Genomic DNA, 24,029 nt, shown 5'->3' on the forward strand with positions numbered 1-24,029 from the left:
GAGCCAGTACGGCTCCACATTTTTTAAATCGAGATTTGTTCAATTTTAGAAAATGGGCATAATTGTCACACCAAGTCATATTTGTGGGCTTTATATGGTAATTTGCTGGCGATGTTTAGCGATTCACAAATTAAATTGCCAAGAGTAGGCGGGTGACCAGCAGACTTTCGAAGTTGAGTGCAACAATAGATACAAGCCAAAGGACTACAACCCTTAAGAATATGGTGCATTGAACTATGCTATGTTCTTGATTTACAAACTAGTAAAGTATGCACTGATGCACGTAAAAAAAATCACACAAATACATATTTCGCCTTTGAAAAAGATGCTAATTTATTGAATTAATGATGTATCGAAACAAAATGTTCCAAGCTGTTGTGTACATTGATCCCTGATAAATTTAATACAACCTCAATGAAGGATTTCCATGACAAAAAAAAAAAAAAAAAAAAAAAAAAAATCAAACCAAAATTGTGAGTTGGACCTTCCTGTCAATTAGATCTCGTTGATAAAATTAACAATAATCACATCTTCTGTGTTATTTGTATTTGGGAGAATTTGGTATTAGAGGGTATCTCTAATTACAAAAGCAACCTTCTCATATCACCAAAGTTTGCTTGTAAAGCTGTGAGGAATTCCCCTGAAAGGAATACAAGCAAAAGGTGACAAAATTAGTGAAGCACAACATATACAAGAGCGCACATTTTAGTTACTCCACACAATACATTGAGAATTTCTAAGTGCGCTATACAATCACAATATTAGCTAAAACCTTCACTATTATTATTTTTTATACATTCACCAAATGAAAGATTATAGTATGTACATGGTCCCATATACTAAGATAACTTAAGGATAACAAAAATAAGCATATGAGACTGGACATTGTGAATTGACTGAGTTCACTCACCTCCAACTTTTCCATCAAAAACACGATGATCAGCAGATAGTGTCAAGTTCATTTTTGTAACAACAGCAGGTTCTTCAATTCCTGAATATTGAGTAAAATTATGATGAAATTCGCGGCAGAAGAAACAATTATTGATAAAAAAAATGATTAAAAAAAATAGAAGAGATAACACACCATTACTTCCAACCACAGGTTCAACAACCTTGTTCCCTCGCCCAACTGCAAGAATCCCAGCCTACAAAAACGAGACAAAACAAGGTAAATTAAAGTTAACTACTAGTAAGAAATAGTGACTATTTACATGCCTAATGTAATCATTCAACAGTAAAAGCATAGGTTACTAGATCAATTTTTATTCAAACTGTTTTCCACTTACCTGCGGAGGGTTGATAATTGCGCAGAAGTTGTCCACTGGGAACATTCCTAGATTTGAGATGCTGCAATAGCATTACAAGAAAGGTTGGAGTGATTTCAGCTCTGAAAATTCAACTTTAAGTATGTTGAATTAAAAACTTGTGTGAAACACAAACCTGAATGTTCCACCTTGAAACTCATTGGGCTTCAGCTTTCCGGCCCTAGCCTTTTCAGCCAATTCTTTAACCTGCCATGAGCATTTGTTTTAGGATATTCACGTATTAGTTTGGTAATAGATAATATTTGTTCAAAAACTAATAACAAAAAGTATATGCATATTATGCACATTAGATTTCGTTTTGTAGTAAAAGGTTTGTAGATACCATTTGGGTTAGTCAGCCCTAAATTTATATAAATTAAATTTCCTTTTATAGTTACCATTTGGCTTAGTCGCCGATATGTCAAATATACACATTGACATTTTATGCATATTGGATTTTCTATAGTAGCCATTTGGGTTAGTCATCCCATAACTAAATATTTACCCATTGACATAACATGGATATCGGATATTTGGATTCTGTTTTTCAGTACATGTAATCTGATATTCATAAATTAACAAGCTAAACAAAGAGCATCAGCCTTTGCTGATACCTTACCTCTGACGAAATCGCAGATATGGTCTTCTGGTCAGCATTCCTTATGATAGGAGTCATCAGTCCCTGCAATCAAGGAAAATCATGTTTAGGAAAGATGGTGCATAGAGCTTTAAAGAAAATAATTGAACCAACAAAAGAGACCTTCTCAGTAGCCACTGCAATTGATATATCAACAGAATCATTGATGATAGTTTCACCCTTCTCAGCATCCCAAAAGCCTACAAGAAGTCTACATCAGTTTGGAATCATACAAAACCACCAAATATACAGCACTAGGTTAGTTCTCGTGCCATGCACGAAAATTTTCAATGACCATTAATTAAGCTATCATTATAATTAGTTATTTTTATAAATAAAATAAAATCTAAATAATATAATTGACAAATTTTGATCAAAATAAAGGATTACAAAAGATATGTTACATATAAAATGATGTAGAAAATTATCAAAATTATGTTAAGATTGTTTTTTTTTATATAGCTACATAAATATTTATGTTAAAGATATATCAAATCTTTTTTATTATTTTAACTAATTATATTGTATCAAATTATGAAATTATTTTTGTATAAGATTTGTTTCTTTAATGTAATTTTATTTAGCAAAAAATTAAAAAAACTAAACTAAGGATACACCAGGAGATGACACGTGTCATTGCTGGTGTATCTTTTAGTATATAGTTATTGATTGACAACTTCAATAAGTTTTTCCATACCAAATCAGAACAAATTCAATACTGCATTAGAAAAATGGTTATATAAACTGATCAGTAATACAATAACTAACAAAAATATTTACCATTCGCATCTGGCACATTGCGCAAAGCTATAGCAACAGCTTTGATGACAATGTCATTTACTGATACCTTGACATTATGCTTTTCTGAATACACAAAAAAGGCGTTAGTAAGCTACAAAATTAAATGTAATGATGCAAGAAAAGTACCACATAAGGAGGCCCAATACCTATAAGCTCCTTCCTGAATGACATCAGAGGATCTAGTATAACATCTGCCAAGACAATAATAATCATCACATAAAAAAATAAAATAAAAGGTTGAGGAAAAAAAAAGAGTAGGGGCATGAAAATAAAGAAAGAAATTTTGAAAAATTCAAACCTGTAGATAGGTAAAGATGTGGTGTACTTTGTTTTGATTCCAACAAACGTCTTGCAATAACCTGTAAATGATATATACCAAGAAGGCAAGAACTACTTAGAATCAATGAAAAATCTCCTACTGCGAAGAGAGTAAAATTTGGAAACGAGCATGACATAAATATTGATAACAAAATAATATGACTTGGACATTAAGATGATGAACTTTTCCTCCTATATCAAATTAGTAGATTACTAAAACCTGAACTATAACATGTTATATTATTATAGCCATGAAATGCATCAGATATGCATACACATTGCAGAGCAAATATGAAATAAAATAGTACACATATCTACATGGTATAGAAAATAGAAAAACAAAGTGCCGACAAATCAACAATCTCACATTAGACATATCAGGCTGTACACTTCACAAACCAAGTAGTTCAACCTTTAACTATGCCCTTGCTGAGGCCAGAAGTAGCATAATCTAAGGCTGTCAAGAGAATATGGTGGCAAATTTAAACTTTCTCCATATGAAAACATTAAATTTAGACAGTTGTCCATAAATTGGATAAGGTGACCACCTTCCGAATTTGGCTATTTGAAAAATCTTCATATAAAGCGGACTCCGGTGCACTAGAAGGTTTACTTTGCAGAATTGACGGTGATGGAGGTTGCTCCTTTGGTGCAGCAGTAGTAGATGACCCCTTCCCTGACTGTATTGCAGCTAAAACATCTCCCTTTAACAAAGTACCACGAGGCCCTGATGGATTAAGCAATGATACATCAAGACCAAACTCCGAAATCAGCAGCTTTGCAGACGGACTAATTCTGTTAATGATGCTTTTCTGCTTTTTATGTTCATTTTTCTGTGGTAGAGCTACTGACTTCTCTTCTTTTGCTACAGGGCGAGAGCTGTATGATGCCTTTACGGTTTCAATATCCTCTGAGGCCTCCACCTAGCAATGGAAATGTGATCTAACATAAAGTCACAAGTTGATAAATAATACTAACCAATGTATATATAAAACCAGAGCAAAGGTAACAATCAAGGTGGGGCTAGTAAAAAGAACTTTGAATATAAACCCCTAGCTCTGCTTCCCACCCCCACAAAAAGAGAGATAATTTCTAGATATGCACTTGAATAACATACAGTTACTGCAATTGGTTGACCCACAATGACATCTTTTGAACCATCAGGTGCCAAAATTACTGCAAGATACCTGCATCAGTGCAGGAACAACCACATAAGTCACAAAAAATACTGCAATTTCTAGGCATTTCAGCATCCTTCAGGAAATTATAATTAAAAAAGTAAGTGAATAGCACATATTAAGTCTGGCGTTAGACCAATTGTTTGAGTTAAGGCTCCAGTTAGTCACAAGATCCCAGGTTGATCATAACTTTGCTTCAACAGGACATTTAATATGGTGACAGATAAGAGGAAACAATAAATGGTTACACAATATCCAAACAGGCCTTCCTTTAGAATAAATGGTCTCAGAAAACAATAATAACACAGGTGCAAGTTTATACCATGGTGATAAAAAGGGCAAGCAGAGACAAGGTACAAATACAGTATTTCAAGTATTGCAGTGACCATAAATGTGAATCCAATTTAACACAGGAAATAATTCTCAGCAACAAACAGCCTCTTCAGTTCATGGCTAGTAGAAAATACGTATTGAGGCGAGATTCTCAGTAAAGATGTCACGTAAAATTGGGGTAAAGGTTTGTGCTAACATGTTACAAGAAGGACCACCGTCTATAAAGAGCCTTTTGGCTGCTCGAAAAGAAGTAATACTGTCTGACATGACATTTACAAGCCCAAAAACAGAGCTATACATAGAAAGGCTTTAAGGCTTTTGTGTAGAGGGGAGATATGAAATGATCGAGCTAATTCCCAGCAGGCTTGCAAGAAGCAATTCAAATAAAATTTCCTTACATAAGGATTTTCAGACTCCCCCCCCCCCACACACACACACAAACAAAAAATAAAAACCAAATTGTCTTTTAACATATTTTGTCCATGAATCCGTTAGTGGGCCTCAACATTTAATGTTTTACTCTCATTCCAGCTTCATTTTCACATATTTTATTACCTCTTTCACTTCTTTCACCTCAATTCATATACTAAAATCAATTTCGCTCCTTTTCTTTGTTAGGTTTTTCTAGAAATAACAATGCAGTTTCAAACCAGAGTTTTTTTTTTTTTCCTCTTTTATTTAACAATAAATAAGCAAACATGCAAGTTAGCACACTGAAATTGATTGAGGATGTTTATTTTGCTGAAGAATTCAAACACCAAGCATGCTTTTTATTAATTTATTAACCACCAAATTTTCAAAAACAAAATTAGGGTTCATGTTCAATAAAATTGGGGATTTCTTGATGTTAAGCAATTTGATCCAATCAAGCATATGTACACACTAATTCAATTGTCAATGAGCTATTATCCTATAACTACTTCTTAAACAAACCTCATTTTCTCTCTATTTGAATGTCTCTATTTTAATTCAAGCAAAAAAAAAAAAAAAAAAAAAAAAAAAAAAAAAAAACCCAGATTTGACATACCTAGATAAAAATCTTCTTTCTCTCTTGATTATTAGACAGAGAATTAAAAAAAAACAGGGAAGAATTTGTGCTGGTATTTGGTTTTAATAATGTTAAATTTTGACAAGATGTTGAAGAAGAATAGGTTAAATTTGTTGAAGAGTTAAAGAGGGAAAGGAATGAAAGAGGAGAATTGAATAAATGAAGGCGAAATGGAGAATTAAAAGGAATATGGAGGTTAAGGGAAGTAAGGGGGATATGGATCTAACCATAACCATATATTTCTCTTGTGAAATGAAGCATGACAGATCAGAACTAAGAGAAAGACATTGAAAAATAAGATGTTTTATATTAAATGGAGTAAATTCAGAGGTTAAAGTAATAGTATGAATGGAGGTGAAGGTTGAGGAGAGTTAGAGAATCGTGAAGATGAAAGAGGAAATAGAAGGGGATGAGCCCCACTAACGGATTTATGGATGGAATCTATTAAGTGGTGGCAAAATCAAACTTTATTTTTTGAGGTAAAATAACAATTTTATCTGTTTGGATGGTAAAAGACAATTTAGGTTTTTTCTAGGTGTTAATAAAAAAATTCCTTTCAAAATTTTGGAAAAAAAAAAGAAAAGAAAGACTAAAGTAGCACACAATACATTACAATGATACACATTAGACATAAGAGATTCAGGAACATGCAAGTTCAAAAGCAACAAAAATTTAAGACACAAGTTGCATAATGAGCATATATTTTCTCATCGTCTTAAACTTGTACTGACAACAAATAAACTAGATGCTACTACTTCTGATAACAAATTTTATAGTTCTCAAATCGCTTGACAGATGAAAACTCACAACAAACACAAACCAGCCCCACATTGATAATATGAAAGAGTTAAATTAGTCACTGGATAAACATAAACTTCATGGAAGATCCAATATTGATGGTTGTACAAGGTTGTTTTTATCTTTTGCGTTGAGCTGGTTGCCTGCAATATTTTAGTACTCCCTACATTGGTTTTCTAACAGCAATGTTCTATATTCACGCTTGCCATTGTATTACTTCAACCACTAATAACTTTAATTACTAACAAGTAACTAATAGAATTATAGAAGTACGTAAAATAACGAATTTATCAAGATCCTACATGACTATCTTTACTCAAGAATAAATCATTATACATAAACAAAACCTGATGTGTAAAAAATGTAAAAGTTGGAACATCGCAATTAAAAATAACAGAGGATTTTGTACATCACACATTTCCAGGGAAACACATGAATCTAGAAATTTTGTAATTTTTCAATCGGTAGCCTATGTGTTGAGTTGATTCACGAGATAAATTCCTTCGGAAGAGGGTAATGTATCTACACGTTTCAAAAGAAAAAGGAACGGAAGATGCCAAGGATAATGTAGCTGAAACAGTAAGCTATAAATAGCCATTTCTAGCTTGCTTAGTAATTTGTACACGGTGTTCTATGTTAAATGAAATCTAAGTATTTCACTGGCAAGTTCATCTTTCTTTCAAAGTAAATTAGAGAGCACCATCAAGTTTGTTGTCGATGCCTTTAGACATAAACCCCAGTTCTTTATTCTCAATTTGGGGGCTTGCTTTACAATGGTGGTGAAACATTTTTCTTTGCAATTCGAACATCAAGCCTATAGAAACACAATGCTTTAGCCATATGTCTAGAAAATAGAACCTAAACTTTTTCCTTGCTCGCATCTATCTACTAGCTGTTTTGTAATGAATCCCAAGTTAAAGAAACACTACAATCATAAGAAATACAAAGAAATTCTAATATCAAGCTTCCAGCTTCACTTCGGTATACAAGCCATGTTTTATCAACAATATTTTATCCAATACCATTGACTAAATCACTGAATCCAATGTCATTAACATGACTCAATTACTGTTAATGGATTAATATTAACACTGGAACATAACATACTAGCTAAAATATGGGTGCACAAAGTGGATAGCTATTTTCAGAGTTAAAATTAAATAATTACCCCTCTTCAAGACTTTCATACTCAAGAGTAGCTTTGTCTGTTTCTATTTCACATAGAATATCACCGACTTCTATCTGCAAATTCATTTCAACTAATTAAGAGAGATAAGTCAATAGCAGAGTTGGCTCAAAACTATGGTCTACAAAAACTGACCTTGTCTCCTTCTTTCTTAATCCATTTTGCAATGTTTCCTTGGTTCTAACACAGAAATATAACAAATACCAAACAGCCAAAAGTCAGAAATAGATACAAGATAGGCAAGAAAGCTAGCACTGAATAAAAAATTATTTTAAAAAAGACAGACATGAAGGTAGTAGCCCTAATCTGTATCATAAATTCTTACCATTGTTGGCGATAGTGCTGGCATATCAAGAACAGCGTGAGCAGGGAGCTCTGAGGTGTCAATCTTAACAGCACTGGTTCTCAACTCTTTATCTTGAGATGCAACATCTCGTGGAGCTGCATTTGCCTCTTTAACTTCTGACCCACCACTAATAGCAGGAACTTTTGTTATATCATCAGGGTCCTCGACCTTCAAAGAGTAGAATGTGCCTTTTATAAATGTTACGATGATCAAATATGCATGCAGAATATAATCTATAAGTTCAACCTTCAGGTGTTATAGACATGTCTCACAACTCTTTCAATATTTTGTAATTCCTACTACTGTTATTCTTTGAGAAGTTGAATCTCTCTTTTATAGATTACTGATTGATGTATGATATGATTATTACAAATCTGCATTACCAATGGAATCTAAGCGATCTCTAGCTTGAGCAAAAATTGCATTCGATCGACGATAATACAAGTACAGGGAATTATTGAGTCATGTAAACTTTTTTATGAATAATTCATGATCATTCATCCTGTAATTGACATGACCTTGCTCACACATAAAATACAATTACTATTACTCTTACTGTTATCCAATTTGATGTCTAAACATATTTTATGAACTTGCTAGCAACATTTACATAATGCTTTGTTACAGATAAACAAATGTTTTTCAATGGGAAAATGGACTTATTGAATCAATAAGCCTTTGACTACACAGGGAAAGCTGCGCACATCTGTCCAATGAAAGAAAAAAAGATGTAAATCAAGAGGTTTCAAGACACCTCCAAGCCCTACCTCAACAAGAATAATTCTGGGTAGTTGCTGGCCCTGCTGTTAATTTTATGTCTGTTGTATGCTAGCCAGGATAAGGGCAGACCAAATAACCCCAAAGAAAAGAACCTAATGCAGGATATATCCCAAAGAACAGCACCACAATGCATGTATTCCTTTCAACTGAATTACTAACAATAACCCCATAACGACACATCTCCAAAAGCCCCATTTTCTGGCTTCTTTTTGCGTCTATAATCTTATATCTAATTGGCAGGTGTTAGAGAACATTAGAGAGACATACTCAATATTCTCTTTAAACACCTAATAGGTTTTCTCGCAAGTAATGAAAAAACCTAGTACCCTACTATACAAAAATGAATGTGTATGTCTCTGAATACTTAAAATCATACAACACAGTTTAGGATGATAGCCTAAGAAGGCCCCATGACCTACAAGTTGTTCAAGGCATTCAAATTTACGTAAGGTGGGAGAGCTGGAAAATAAAGGTGAAATATTGGATATTATATGACATTAGTTTATAGCATGTCAAAGCAAAAATGGCCCAAGATTGTCTAAACTTCTAATTTATTGAGAAATTATAATTGTTGAAACTTTTAATTTGTGGTGTCATGAAACTTCAAGGGCATGGCTCCATACACTTGACTACCCCAACCTGCCCAAGCCTCTTTAGTAGGATTGGGTAATGTTGATTTTTGATGACTTGGTGTTACAACAATGCAAACTAATGATTATGCTCTCTTTATAGAATTACCTTCCATATCAAAATGAAAGTAGAATACAGAGGTGTAATTTCTTTTTAGAAATTCATCAAAAAAATTGCAAGAAATTACATTGGATGGATCCACAAAAAATACAAAAACTTAGCACAAGCTGCACAACTGAGAATCCCAGAACTCTAAATCAGCAATGTTCAAACTCTCATATTATTGAGCACCTCCGACCTACTTGCACTTATTATTTTTTAGTGTACTTCAAAAATTTACTTGAATGGGTAAAGTTAAACGTTTTGTGCCAGAACACACACATATAGTTTGAAGCTTCCTATTGGAACTGCTTTTTTACTACATTGTGGTCCTCTACATTTAAACAAAAAAAACTATAACCAAAATTAGCAAGATAAGGAAACATGGAGACCAATTCAATTTAGTTTACATCACATACTTGTTTACTAAAATCATATCAAGTACATCATGAAATCGATTATTACACTTAATTATACATATACGCAGTCCATAATATTGTGTTTGACACGTAAGAAAACTCTTATTCACAATTTAGCCTTCGTAAAAGTCATTATTTCTTGAAAAATAATTGAAGAGTTAAGCTGCATGCTCTCAAGTGTTATCAGTTAATCACAGATGAGTTCAGGATATCTTAATTACATAATGCAACGTCAAAACCATCTCTACTAGCTTCAACAGAACAAGAAATTCGTAAATAATAGTAGTTTACCGTTATTGCAATTGCTTGTCCTACAGGTATATCATTTGAACCTTCAGGTACCAGAATCTTTGCTAGATACCTACAAAAGGTTTCAGCTTAGACATCAATCACAAAAGTTTACAATTGAGTCTAGAAAAAAATACAAACTTACATGAAAATGCCTTAAATTATAATGAAACAACTGCACAATACATAGTTTACAGCAACAACAAATAGCCATATTTAAGGGCACTAAAGGCCTAGTTCCAATATTTTGAGTACAAACTATGTGCATATGCATCAGCAAGTTATCAACACCAAAGTAATAAGATAGCCATGATAGTTCATATCACAGATATATTTCTTTAACCACAAAGCAAGGCACCAGAAAATCTCTTTGCTTCCATGGGTGGAAGAGAGAGGCCTTCTTTCAGTAGAATGACCTTCTGAAGAGACGAGTGCAATATAGAAAGTAGCAGCAAGATATTTGTTGACTATTCCATCCGGGTGAAGAGTAATAATGTAAGTAATTCAACTGGAAATCAGAAGTGCATGTAGGGATCAAAGTAAGCAAAGGTGTTAGAATGAAGAAAGAAAAGGGTTGATGCACTCGAAAAGAGAAGAATACATTTACACCATTGACTTGAGGAACCTCTTTCTTGCACCACCCAAAATAGTATAATAAAACGTTTAATCAATATCTATCTATCTATCTATCCATACTCATCACTACACAAAATCAAGAGCTCGACATAATTTTTTTCATCTTAGGCTCTAGTTATAAGTGCCTTTAGAACTCACACCAAAATTCAACCCAAAAATCTTACAAATTTTCCAATACCCATAAAGTTTTACTTCCTCCATTTATATATACTGGCAACGAGTTGACTAACACACGTCACAATACACAAGTTTGACCTTTAATATATGTCATTATGTAATAACTGAAGTTTACAACATAATAATATTTGAAACTATTATATATTAGTATAATTAAAAATGCAGCCAAAGTTAACAAAATATTACACAAAAACATTTGATAATTATATATTAGTAAAAATAAAAATGTAGCCAAATTTAATATTTCCTCTGTTTTTCTTATAAGTGCAACATGTTACTACAACAGACATTTTGACAAGATATTAGATTAAGGTAAACTGACAAATTACCTAAAATAACTTGAACACCAATAACACAACATGACTCTCTTACCGGTGTTCAAATTATAGCTAATTTGTGCATTTACCTCTTCTAATCACCTCTTTAAAATGTGTGCCAAGGGGACATGTTTCACTTATTTAGTATAAAGGAAGTGTATAAATAGTGTCAAAATCAAATTGTTGCGAGTATTCAGGATGGAGTAACAGAGAATTTCTCTTAAGAAATTTCTCAAAATTCAAATCCCACAAAATTAACCAAATCTTTTACCATGGGTGTCCTTAAATCTAGAAGTAAAAATATGGTGGCTTTAATGGATGAGTATATAGTTGTGGACCGAAGAGCTTGAGAGGAGCTTACAATTTCTACTAACAAGAAAACGAATCGGGGATTCCAAAGGATAACTACACCCATTGGCAAGTAATATCAAAGAAGCAACAATAATATATTGAATTAGGCCTATATTTGAAGAGGTGCTATCTTTTGATACAACTATCGAGTTCAACAAAAATCAAAGGTATAAAGTACGTAGAATTGTGAAGCGCATTCAATGTTTCCCCATCTCATTCCAAGTTTGGTTAAAGAGAAGCTCCAATAATGGACAGTGCACCCATGAAGACTTTCTTTTATTTGATCCTTACTATTAGATTCGGAGTAAACAAGGCTAAAGCGACAAAAACATAACTTAATTTCATTATTAGTATGCAATGAGATTGGTTCTACTTCTTATAGTGTGTTTAGTACAGAAAGGTGCTTCTATCAATTAGTTGTTGCCTTATTGGCCATCCTTATCTATTGCAAAAGCACAACAATAATCATGATGTTATTGCTTTAGAAATTTGGCTTATTGGAAAAGAAAATGCTTAGTTTTGGAGAGGTAAAAGTTAATTTTGTACTCTAAGTTTCGTTATCATGGTGCTTAACCAAGATGATTAGATCCAACTAGAAATTGTTCTATGAGTTTATGACAAATGCCTTTCAAAATATGGGTTTTGCAAGGAGCCCAGTAAGCATCGTTTGCCAAGCTTAGGGTAAAAATATCTATGAATTAAGGGGCCTTCTCATTAAGGATATTCCAGTTCAACTTCAGCTCTAAACCACACGCACTCTTATATAGGTTTTTAGCTATTCATAAGTTCAAAAGTAGTAGTTTGGATGATAAAGGCACTGGGTAAAGATTGAAATCAAATAAATAACGAAGAATTGTGTAGGGTTTGATGAGCTTGAAATTTTCCACAGAGTATTCATGTGAAACTGTATAGGCATAGTGAAAACTTTGCTCATTTAAATCAAATTTTTCACTTCCATAAACCAGTGGAAATGCAGATGAACACGAACATGAAAATTACAATCAACATCAACTAAAGAGAACTAATTGTAGTAAAACTGATATTATAAGCATGACCATGTTTACCTACATGATGAAAGCACATGATTACCCAGAACAATGCTTACATAATTTGATTATTCCCTAGTAATTGTAGTGTAGTCAATTGAAAAAAAATCTTTTGAATAATACAAAAGTTGTTTGGATCCCATCTGTGGATCCAATGTATCACACATGATTAATGAAGAAAGGTCAAGCAGCTTGAAAAAAATAATTGATTCTTTAGGATCCATCCATCCTACTTTCAAACAAAAGGAACATAACAATTGATCTAGGCCTTGGGATCTTCCACACCTTCTAATGGAAAAATTCGTCACTTAAGAGCATCATCAGTGATTTTTTATTTTTTTTTTTAAATAATCAGTGGGTCTTTATATATATTTAGATCGTCTCAATGGCTTTCAATCTTATATAAATAATATACTCCAAACTTTGCGCTTGATATATGAATGGAGCTAGTTCTTAGGTCCATATTGCTTTGTGCTTAAAATCTTAATCCAAGATGCTATCCAAAAGGTTTGATCCTCTTCAATTAACCACGATATGTATCAAACATAGAAAACCCTAAATTTTATCCTTCTAAGCGAAGAATTATGAGTCGAAGTTCAGATCTTCAAAGTGCTCAATCTCCATAATGATTATCGTTGAAGTAATTTCCAACCAGTATGAATAAGTGATTGAAAGGAGATAACACCAAAGTTGAGATCCTCAAAGTGCTCTGTCGCTATAAAATTATCGTTGTAGTAATAATCAACCAATATGAATGAGGGACTACTAGGAGTCCAACTACAAAGCCTACCACAAGTTAACAATGGATTTTGGAATGGCTGAAGTGTGGTGGTTGTTAAGGTAAATTTGTTTGACAAAAAAAGAACTATTTAACTAATACTACAATAAGAACAAGATATGTTTTAAATAAGTCTGCCCCTGGCATTAGCCACACCTATAAAAATATTGGTTACTGAAACTACAAAGCCCCAATATGCAAGAGATACTACCTATATAGGCCCAAAGTTAGACCCATGCTTAATGATCCCTAAAGAGTGTAAAACTCATAGAAGGAAACAAGATGTCATTAGTCACAAATATATAATTGGTGATAAAATTCGCTCAATAGAAGTTACTAAGATATAATTTACCCTTCTTCAAGGCTTTCAAACTCCACGGTAGCTTTATCAGTCTCTATCTCACATAGAACATCACCCACGGCAATCTGACAGATGAAATTAATAGTAAGTGAATTAAACCGTGAAACATTACCATTAACACTTTGTTTGGATAGAAGGAAATGGAAAGAAAAAAAAGAAAAAGAAAAAAAAAAGGGGGGGAAGAGAAAGGAAGGGGGACAAACTCTCTTTTTTGGGTAAAGGATTGGGGAAAGGAAGGGGAAGGAGAGGGAGTGATCCTTTTTCCATCTCTCTTTAATAAGCATAATCCCTTCAAAATTGGAGAGATTTGGAGGGAAATGGAGCTCACCTCCCCCCCTACCTTTCTTTTCCCTTCTTTGCCTCTTTCCCTTCCCTTCCTTTCCTTCCTTATTTTCTATCCAAACATAGTTCTTATTTACTTCGGCAGTGAAGATACATTTCAAAAAATATGAATATAGTAATTATGCACATAAGTTTGTACTTTTTGAACTATATGTTCAGAATTTTTGAGCCATATGTTAATCCATATCCATGATGCGAACCATAATTCCCATCCCATGGTGTATAATAATTGCAGATCCCCCCACCCCCACCCCAACACCCCCTAAAAAAACAAAAACTTACTTGCTACTTACCTTATCTCCTTCGACTTTCTTCCATTTTGTAATGTTTCCTTGATTCTGCAACAAACCACTACTTGATAATAATTCCTCTAAACGAAAAAAACTAGGGAATTGCACAATTTTGCCTAAGAGATTAAGACAAATACATACCATAGTTGGGGACAGAGCAGGCATTTCGAGGACTATATGTGAAGGTATATCTGCAATACAAGTAAATGCAGTGGCTACATTAGAAGCAATAACAATGGTACAGAATTAAAAATGCCTTCATTTGTTATTTTAATTTCCCAATTGATCAACATTGTGATGATGTAATGCTCAAAACATCACAACGTTTAGCATATACTCCCTCCGCCCACGGTTATCTGCAACAATTGCCCAAAATGGATGCTTCTATTATCTGCAACAATTTTTTTTCTTTCCTTTTTTGGTAATATTTAACTATTAATTACCCACTATTACCCACTTTTTGGTTAGTGGTCCCCTCCACCACCTATTACCCACTACCTAAAACCCACTACAAATATTTGTGTTTCACACTACAAATACCAAATATACCCTTATTTTTCAACACTTAAATGTTTAGTTTATATATATCATCATATGGGTAATTTTGTATTTTTACCTTTCTCTCTCATTAATTAAACCCACCAAAACTCAATTAACACTCCCCTAAAAGTTTTTCCTAGGATTCCGAAAATATGTCCTTTGTTGCACATAACCGTGGGCGGAGGGAGTAGTTTAACACATAAACTTTGATGGCGCAATGTGTACACAGAACATGCTCACTAATAGTCATTTGGGAGATCATAAAGACTACTAGATTTAAGCTCTCGCGATGAATGAGTTGGGTCAAACGTCCAAACATCATTTGCAAATTAATTTTATTATTTCAAATATTAAGATGTAAGACGAATAAAATAAGCTAATTTTGAAATTTCTTCAAATTTATTATAGATAAATCTTATCATAAAATTTAATCTAGTCTAAAAAGTACATAAATTTAATAAATTTTTAAACTAAGTATTGAAAGTGATAATAAGCATACGTAGCTAAGTAACCTCGAGAATTTTATTGAGATTCAAACTCTAGTTTCTCTTATATTTTATGGAGTAGATTTTATTTCTCTTTTTACTCCGTATTCTTTTAAGTTCATGTTTAATTTATATTTAGTGACATAATGCACTTAGATGGTGCTCATGCTCTCAAAATCTTCCTATTTCACATGTATATACATTGACTGTGTTTAAAATTAAATTTTAAAGTGACAAAAATAAATAAAACGAAGCAGCAGCCACGAACCCACAAGTTCATTTACAAAAAGAAAGAAGAGAATCTGTGAGGAAAATATTGGTCAGCATGGTAGTGAACAACATTGCTCAGAGAGATTACCCCTTTTGAGAGTATTGAATGCTATAATAAAGCAGCCTATCACAAGTAGAGTATTCATCAAGTCAATAATACAATGATAATAAGCGTAAGGCCAAGCTACTTTTGCTAAGTCTTAAGTAGGAGGCCAATCAATAAAGTGGCAATTTCAGGCAAAGAATATTAGCCACTGTCAAAACTTATATTCAAAAATGTTATCACACCTACGTATTCCCCAAATGGTGTGACCATTCAAAATGAACTCTTATCCCATGTAACTTCAATTGGTTGTGCAGTCCTTTATTGTTGTATTAGAAAAAGAAACATACCATATTCCAAACTAATCATATTAGTCTCAATTCCATAGCCTCCAATATTTTGAGATGGAATCCACTTGTGACTATCATATCTAATGCGAGTTCATTGAACCTAGTGGAGGTGGAAGTTAAGGAGATACCACGTGGCCCACGTGTCATGACTCTAGGGCATGGAGAACTTTTTGAATGGTCAACTCTCACGATTGACCATCCTCAAACTAGAGTAAAGCACTGAAGATGAATTGGAGGTTCAAGGCTTGGCAGTTGAGAGCAAGGGTCATCAACTTGGAATTATAGAAAGGCTCATGAAATGGTGTAGGCAGAAGACTTGAAGTGCCAAGTGCCCGCTCTGATTTCACAGAGCGCCCACTTCAAGCTGCAGGGCAAATTTTGGGACTTTGGCAGAAAGCATGGGGCGCTGACTCCCTTTCCCAGAGAGCACACTCCAAACCCTCTGAAGCGCCCGCCCTCCATTTCAGGGCACCTGATTTTGGGACTTTAATCAGGAATGGGAGGTGAATCCAGAGAAATAGTGGGAGGTGTACATCAATATCTCACATGGTCCTTTCTCTAGAGTGGGAGGTGTACATCAATATCACACACAGTCCACTAGCACCATATAAACATTCTCCCTGGGTAGTTTTTTTTTTCTTCACTATATTTTTATTCTGTTGTGATTAATCCATTTTCCTTGTCATTTATTGTCCTTAAAAAGAATCCGAATAATCTCTCTTGTTAGAAAGTGGTTGTTGACATGTCAACAGAGAATTAGATAGAACAATAGTGAGTTTGTATGCATTTGGGTGGTGGATTGTGGAGGGTGAATTTTCGTGGTGGTGTGTGAGGGAGATGAAAGATAGATAGCAATATTTCTGTCAACAAAATTAAGCTCGCTCAACTAAAATAAGTTCAGCAAATTGATTGTCATATATAGATATATTGATAATACTCATATCAAAATGTAAATCATTTACTTAAACCTCTTATTATATTACAATTAAAAATCCATACAAACACAAAGATAAATAGGTCAATTCCTAAATAATCCAAACAGAGAAAACAAGGAAGCTGAAGATACCTGCTGATGACATGTACCTAGCCCCAAACTGAAACTGCAAGGTATGACAAGAACAAAAATAAATTAAATCAGTCCCCAAACTAAAAGGTTGGGAATTTAATAATGATGAACGCAAGCAATCTTCAAATTTATTCTTAAAAAACTAACCTTGATCTTAGACAAGTCTACTAAAAAACCAGTAACCATAGATACTGACGTACACCTGAACATCATGGAAAGAAATCATTTGCACAACCAAATCATTAAACTAGAAATAATAAAGTATCGTAAGAAATAATAAAGCATCCAGAGAAGCTAGAAACTGTAGAAGAGGGGATTTTTCATTTCAGAATATTGAGCAGACACAAAGAGCCACTCTACTTTTCTAGTAGGACATCAGGCACTAAGTGAAAAATCACTAGAACACAATCAAATCAATCACTGTTTGTACACTAAGTATATATTTGACTCTTAAAGGATTAACAAGTTTTGGGTTTCAGATAACATTTCATAGTAGAAAGAAAGAATATAAGGAAAATCTTCTCACAGTTCAAGACATGTCAAATTGTCAATCAATACCACTAGGGAAAGCCTTAGCATGGGCCTATATTTATTGCATTCTCCAATTAAAGAGTTCAGCATGTCAAAATCGAGTTTTAAGAAGATTAGAAAAAACAATCATCAGTGTATGAACCAAAATGATATGCAAACTTCAGAAATTCCAAGAATGGTAAGGCAGATAGTAAATAACCTATAGCCTGGTTAAGGGTTAGTTGAGCATTGAATTGAGGCTTTTCATATGATAAATTAAGAATCATTTAGCATTAAACCAGAAAATAGTAATGTAAACAACTGCGCTACAATTATAGACACGATGCACAAAGCCCTGTTAAATTTAATGTGAAAGAAGATAGCATGAAACAATAAGATATATAGACAATAGAAGTCTCAACAGAAGATAATTCAAGCAGTAAGCCAGTGACAAAGTGAACAAAAACAAACCTCAGCAAACCACCATTTCCATCCGTGGATAAAGCTCGAGGAACATAGTATCTGTTGTAGCCAAAATCAAAAAGGCATTATAAAAGGAGAGCCTTTAAAAAACTTAACTCCAAAATTTCCTTGGAGTTCTACACAAGTCTTTATGAGGTGGAACAAGTTGTATTTCTTACAAAAAAAAAAACACGGAAAGACCAGAAAGTGTACTTTATAAATACAATGAAATCCTAATTAAGGAGCCAATTTGAAAGCTAGGGTCATCGTAAGTCAGCTACGTTCTTTTCCCCAATTACTGTTATCCCGGAGTATCATTTATTTCGCAACAGCAATAATGAGTTTCAAATCCAAGTCTTAGCATTTTTTTCTCAAATAGAAAAACATTGGTCACCAACTATCAAAATAGCTAAGAAGATGATGATCTCACTAAATAATTCGAACATTCACACAAAATTGTCTCACGAAATTAAGCTCACATCCCTATTTTTAAGCTAAGCACACGTGAAAGCTAAGTCCTACTCATCCTGAAGAAAGCAAAAATTGCTATTGATTAAAAACTAAATCTAACAAACTCACAGCTAAACTAACTGAAATTAAAACCAGTCAACTTAGCACCAAAGCTAATAAAGGCTGACACTCCAAATGTAAGATAATCAACCAGGCCAAAACAACAGCCAAGTTAATAAGCACCGGTGACACCGCCAAAGCATAGGGGTGCCCAAACAGCAGCTTAAAAATTCCAGATGATTCACGTCCTTGTAGTTGTGAAGCTTAGCACACATGCACCCATTTACTCATGGATCACAAGTTCACAACACTGAAAACAAAAGAATTAGCATCTATTGGCTTCAGATTATCATGGACTAAATCAGAGTGACTCGTAAAATTATCTACTTCATACTTCATATTGTACTTAATTATTGTGGAGTAGCTGATGGTTGTTGCAATTTCAAATCAAAGACCTAATGAAAACAGCCTCAATTTTATCTCATCTTGCCTGAGAGCTTTGTTAGAATAATGTTTAATATGATGTGATAATTCTTTTTTCCCCAAAAATTTTCCATTGATTACAACATGTTAATCCTTGAGATTGAGGTAGAATGATGAAGGGTTAAAAAAAAGGAAAATTGACAGCGAAATTCCCACCTTAACTTAATCTTCTCAAAAAATAAAATAAAAAATAAATAATCAAAACTCAAAGTGTGTTACACTTGTTGTTAGTTTCGGCAAGTTCCCCTGTAGTGGGATTAGTTAAATATTTTAAGATTGGTGGAGTATTGTGAATTTGGTTCATTGGTAAAGAAATTTTCAATTTCAATCAGATGAATCAACCGAAAAATTGTCCTCGCGGCTATAATAAATCGCTAGACCGTCTCTCCGATATTCTTGTGATATTTGCATAAAATATCCCACCGTGCAAAACTTCTCAACAATCTAGTTTTGATGAAGGAATACCTATGATTTGATTCAATTGATTATGTATTTGTTAAATTCAATATCTTTTTTAGACGTCGTATAACTTTTTATTAATGAATTGAATTTACAAAAAAAAAAAAATTAACATCATCTACTCCAAAATGTACTTACTTAATAAATTATCAAAGAATAATCCCAAATTTCGGGATATCTTCCCAAATTATTCTCACTCCGGAATTGACTTACGAAGTAAATTTCCAGAGTTGGGTCAGTAAAGCACATGGCACATTTAAATTGGCTCTTACTTTTATTTGGTCCATGCAAGGTAATTCTAGTGAGGCTCACTAACACGCAGCTTGAATTGTATTCAATTTTTTTTCAAAACATTCCCTCCTTTAAAAGCACCTCACTTTAATGAGACACACTTAAGGCAAAGGGAAATCCTTATCACCTTGTTGCACCTTTCGCTTTTTATACTATGTACCTAACATATCAATTCCACTCCCTAGCCCAAGACCCCTGTCACCCCACCTACCACGGGGAAACCATCTTCCCCTAACATATCAATTGCTCCATCTTCCCCATAATTCAACCCCTCACACCAATTGTCTATGCTTACGGAATAGTTTTAACGGCCCAAAAACACCCTACTTTCTACTTTCAGCCACAACAGCTATCAAGGCTATGAATAAATACATCTCTTCATTTCTCTTGCTTTCCTCGCTACATTGCTACAATTAGGTGTTCATATCTGCTAAAATTTATTAAAGCAACTGAAGTCTCATGCTCGGATCTCTTTTCATTCAATTCAAAAGCAAATTAATTTACAATATACCCAGAACCTTAATAGCAGCCACCCATAATCTCATACCCAAAGAAGCTTTATTATTCTTATATTTCTATATATAAAAAAAATAAATAAATAAATAAAAATTAAGTAAAAATTTAAAAGGGTGAAATTCAACTTCAGACTTAAATAGCGTTTATGTATCAACTAAACAAATTTCTAAATTGCATTATAAAAAACTTGTTTAAATGTCAACTAACAACAAATGATAGTATAATCGCAAAGAGAGATAATAAATAGAACCTTGAAATGGATGGTATCGAAGACGAGAAAAGACGAACTCTGAGCAATGGAACGCGTGATAACAATGGATGTCGAAGCCTTGAGAGCGCCATCGACTTAGTCAACCAATTCAATTTATCCCAATTCTAAGAGATGAAAAATGCGTCAAGAAAAACAACAGAATTTATAGAAAAAAAAAATCACAGAATCAATATGCAATTACTATTACAATGAAAATGTGAATTACATAAACTTAAATAAAAATGCACAGTTTAATTAAAGAAAATTCCAGAAAATATATAAAGCAAGGATCTCAAAATTAATCTGAATTCAATAAAGTTGAGCGATGAAAAAACAAAAAGAAGATTATGATTATTCACCTATCGAATGACTGAATTCAATTTCTGGAGAATTTTGAATATCTGCGAAATCCTTATTTTTTCTGAAAATTGGTAATTGATTCTCAAATCCTCAAGGAAAAGAGGAAGAATGAAAGACGAACTCTTTGACTTGCGATTGTTTTTTTTTTTTTTTTAGAAAATGGAACTTGTATTGTGTTCTACAGTAATAATACCTACTCAATTAATGAACGTTTTATTTGATTAAGGAAAATCTGTAAACAAAAACTTTTAGATGCACCATTTTGCAAAAAAAAAAAAAAAAAATAAAAAAACAAAAACAAAAAAAAAACCTTTTAACAGCTTTTTGTCTAAAGGAAATCCGATTTTTAATATTTTGGTAAAGAAAACCCGAATATGAAGTTATTTTGTTGAAGACAACCAAGTGCCTCTAATCTACTTAATTAACTTATAATTTATTCTAATTACCCTTTTAATACTCACTTAACTATTTTATAATTAAATTAATTTATAAAAATAAAAAAAAAAAAGACAAAAACCACCACTCTCCTCCCTTTCCCTTTCCCCTTCCCCTTCCCCTTGCAGCAGCCCCCCTCCCCTTGCAATAGCCCTCCTCCCCCAGGCCGCCTACAACCCCTCCTCCACGGTCGATCGACCCCCCTTTCCCCCTTACCCCCGGCCTGCTGCAACCCTCCACCTCCCCCTCCCTTCGAACATCTACCTCTCATTTCTCCCTCAAACACTCTCAAACACACTACCAATATTTGCTAGGATCTTTTTGGAAGCTTCAAATCAAGTTCTCCCACACAATCAATGTATTTTTGCTTCGATTTTATCTTATAATATGCTTGAATTTTACAATTTTTAATTTGTCTGTAAACCCTAGAAAAATCGATTTTGGGATTTCTAATTTTGTGCATCTTGCTTGCAATTTATGCTTGTTTTGGCTTTGATTATATATGTGCGTGATACTAGGATAATTTAGAAGCAAATTAAAATAGATTTAAGCAAATTAGAGCCAAAAATTGAAAATTGCTTACTTGTGGTGGTCGCCGATGGGGATAAGGAGGAAAGGGAGGGTCTGCCGGCGGTGGAGGTAGGTAGTCGGGGGTGTGGGATCTGGGCGACGGGTTCGATGGGGGAGGGGATGGCTAGCTGTTGGTTGGGAGGTGGTAGTTATTTTTTTATAAATTAAACTTAATTATTAAATAAATAGGTGGGTTAAAGAGTAATTAAAAGAAAAGAAAACAAATAAAAGAAAGAAAAAATATCGCTACCTTTCGTTCTTTCAAAACAAAAGGAAAAAAAAAGTTAGAGAATAATTAAGTGAATTAGAGGGCAATTAGGGAAATAGGTTTCTCCTTGCAAAAAAAATAAAGGTGGTGGTTTTTTAAAACCAAAAAGCTTTTAAAAGGTTTTTTTTTGACAAAATGGTGCTTTTAAAAGATTTTTTCTGACAAATTTTCCTTTAATTAATTAATAGTTTACGTAGTAAAAGAATATTTCAAGTCATGCAAGCTTGTCTCAGCCTTGCACAGTGCATTCCTGCAAGGATTCCATATAGGAATGGCAAAGGATTGGATTCGAGTCGGATGGAGTTTCACCCGCATACATTTGTTTACTCCATCCGCTCCGACTGATCCACTCACAAAACCCATCACTCGCATTCGATCCATCTGCTATCCGCAGGTGAACGGGGGGATCGGATGTTTAAAAGGTGATAGTTATAATTTATTATTTATGGATATATCAACATTATGGATATTAATATTTTATTTTACAGGTGATTCCTAAGTAAAAATTAAAATTATCAATGTTGACAAAGCCTTATATCATTAACAAGTTGTATGATCTTCACTCAAATTTGAGTACAACACTTTTACATGTTAGCATTCACTCACTGACTTACAAATGTTAATATTACCATGTTAATCAACATTGTAATTGTTCTTTTGATGACTCAAAAATAGCAAACTCACAAACCAATCTACTACATAAATTTTTTGTTGCCATCATACTACTTAAATTCACAAATAGCATTCACTTAGTGAACAAGCTAATACATATGTACAAACTACAAAGTCTAAGTACTAGATTCAAAGAAGCAACTTAGTGTAATTCAACTCTCATAAAATATGGGTGGATGACGGATCAGATGATTATCGGATGATTGATCGGGTGATAGATGAAACGGAGCTTCACCCGAATCCGACCTGATCTGTCAGCCGTTTCATTTGTCACCCGCCCTTCATCCATTCAAAGCGGATTTTCCTTTTCCATATCGGATGGATCGGGTTACCGAACATCCATTTAAAATTACCATCCCTAATTCCATATCCTTGTTCAGGGGCATGCTAGTAATTTTTCTACATATACCAGCTTTTTTTTATTAACATGCTTCAAATTTTCTAGTGTCACTTTTTTAAATAATGGCCCCAACATTCAAAATATCCTTTCCGAGGAAGTCCTAATAAATCACCGTTAGACACAAGCAAAATTGTGTAACAGTCTTTTATACTGCTAGAAGTCCTAATAGTACTACTGAGATTTTTTTTAAGTATTACCAAGAGTGTCTTTATACTACTAGAAGCATATATAGTACTACTGAGAATGTTTAGTAGTACTATATTATCTCTCACTAGTACTCTCAAAATGTCATTATTTACAAAATTGTTGTTGTTATGTATTTTCTTGTGTCTAACTATGATGTATTAGGAAATTTTCTAAAAGTGTTTGGAACTCTAACTTGGTTAAGAATTGGGTGGACTGCACAATTCTTAGTCTTCCTACATTGATCTAACCAAAGTTCTCATGAGCTTTAGACTACACATTATTGGGAATTTTATTTTCCTTGTTTAGAATAAATGGAACGGCTATTTCACCAAATGCCACTGAGTAATTTCGAAATTCACCAAATGCCATCGAACTTTTCAAAATTCACCAAATGTCACTGAGTTTTAGTATAATATCACTAAATGTCATTTCCGTTAGTT

At 33.5% G+C, this 24,029-nt stretch overlaps 1 protein-coding gene across 2 annotated transcripts; it reads right to left on the reverse strand.

The window, feature by feature from the left end:
* Positions 1-315: 315 nt before the first annotated feature.
* On the reverse strand, positions 316-22,243 carry LOC110720264 (dihydrolipoyllysine-residue acetyltransferase component 1 of pyruvate dehydrogenase complex, mitochondrial-like). Of its 2 annotated transcripts, none has more exons than XM_021899268.1 (24): positions 22,077-22,243; positions 20,699-20,823; positions 18,199-18,249; positions 17,365-17,419; positions 17,218-17,251; positions 14,605-14,654; positions 14,467-14,511; positions 13,823-13,896; positions 10,169-10,238; positions 7,929-8,117; positions 7,739-7,783; positions 7,586-7,659; positions 4,178-4,247; positions 3,609-3,983; positions 3,041-3,101; positions 2,889-2,933; positions 2,722-2,805; positions 2,065-2,141; positions 1,924-1,986; positions 1,441-1,511; positions 1,287-1,347; positions 1,085-1,145; positions 911-991; positions 316-640 (listed from the first exon to the last, which is right to left on the reverse strand). In XM_021899268.1, the coding sequence occupies exons 2-24, from the start codon at positions 20,788-20,790 to the stop codon at positions 582-584; spliced, it is 1,887 nt and encodes a 628-aa protein (XP_021754960.1). In that variant the 5' UTR covers positions 20,791-20,823; positions 22,077-22,243; the 3' UTR covers positions 316-581. The 2 variants fall into 2 exon arrangements, with proteins under 2 accessions (XP_021754960.1, XP_021754959.1); XM_021899267.1 differs by lacking the exon at positions 22,077-22,243 and adding an exon at positions 21,058-21,318.
* Positions 22,244-24,029: the final 1,786 nt, after the last annotated feature.

This window comes from Chenopodium quinoa, unplaced genomic scaffold (assembly GCF_001683475.1).
Source record: "Chenopodium quinoa cultivar QQ74 unplaced genomic scaffold, ASM168347v1, whole genome shotgun sequence".
Taxonomy (NCBI): Eukaryota; Viridiplantae; Streptophyta; class Magnoliopsida; order Caryophyllales; family Amaranthaceae; genus Chenopodium; species Chenopodium quinoa.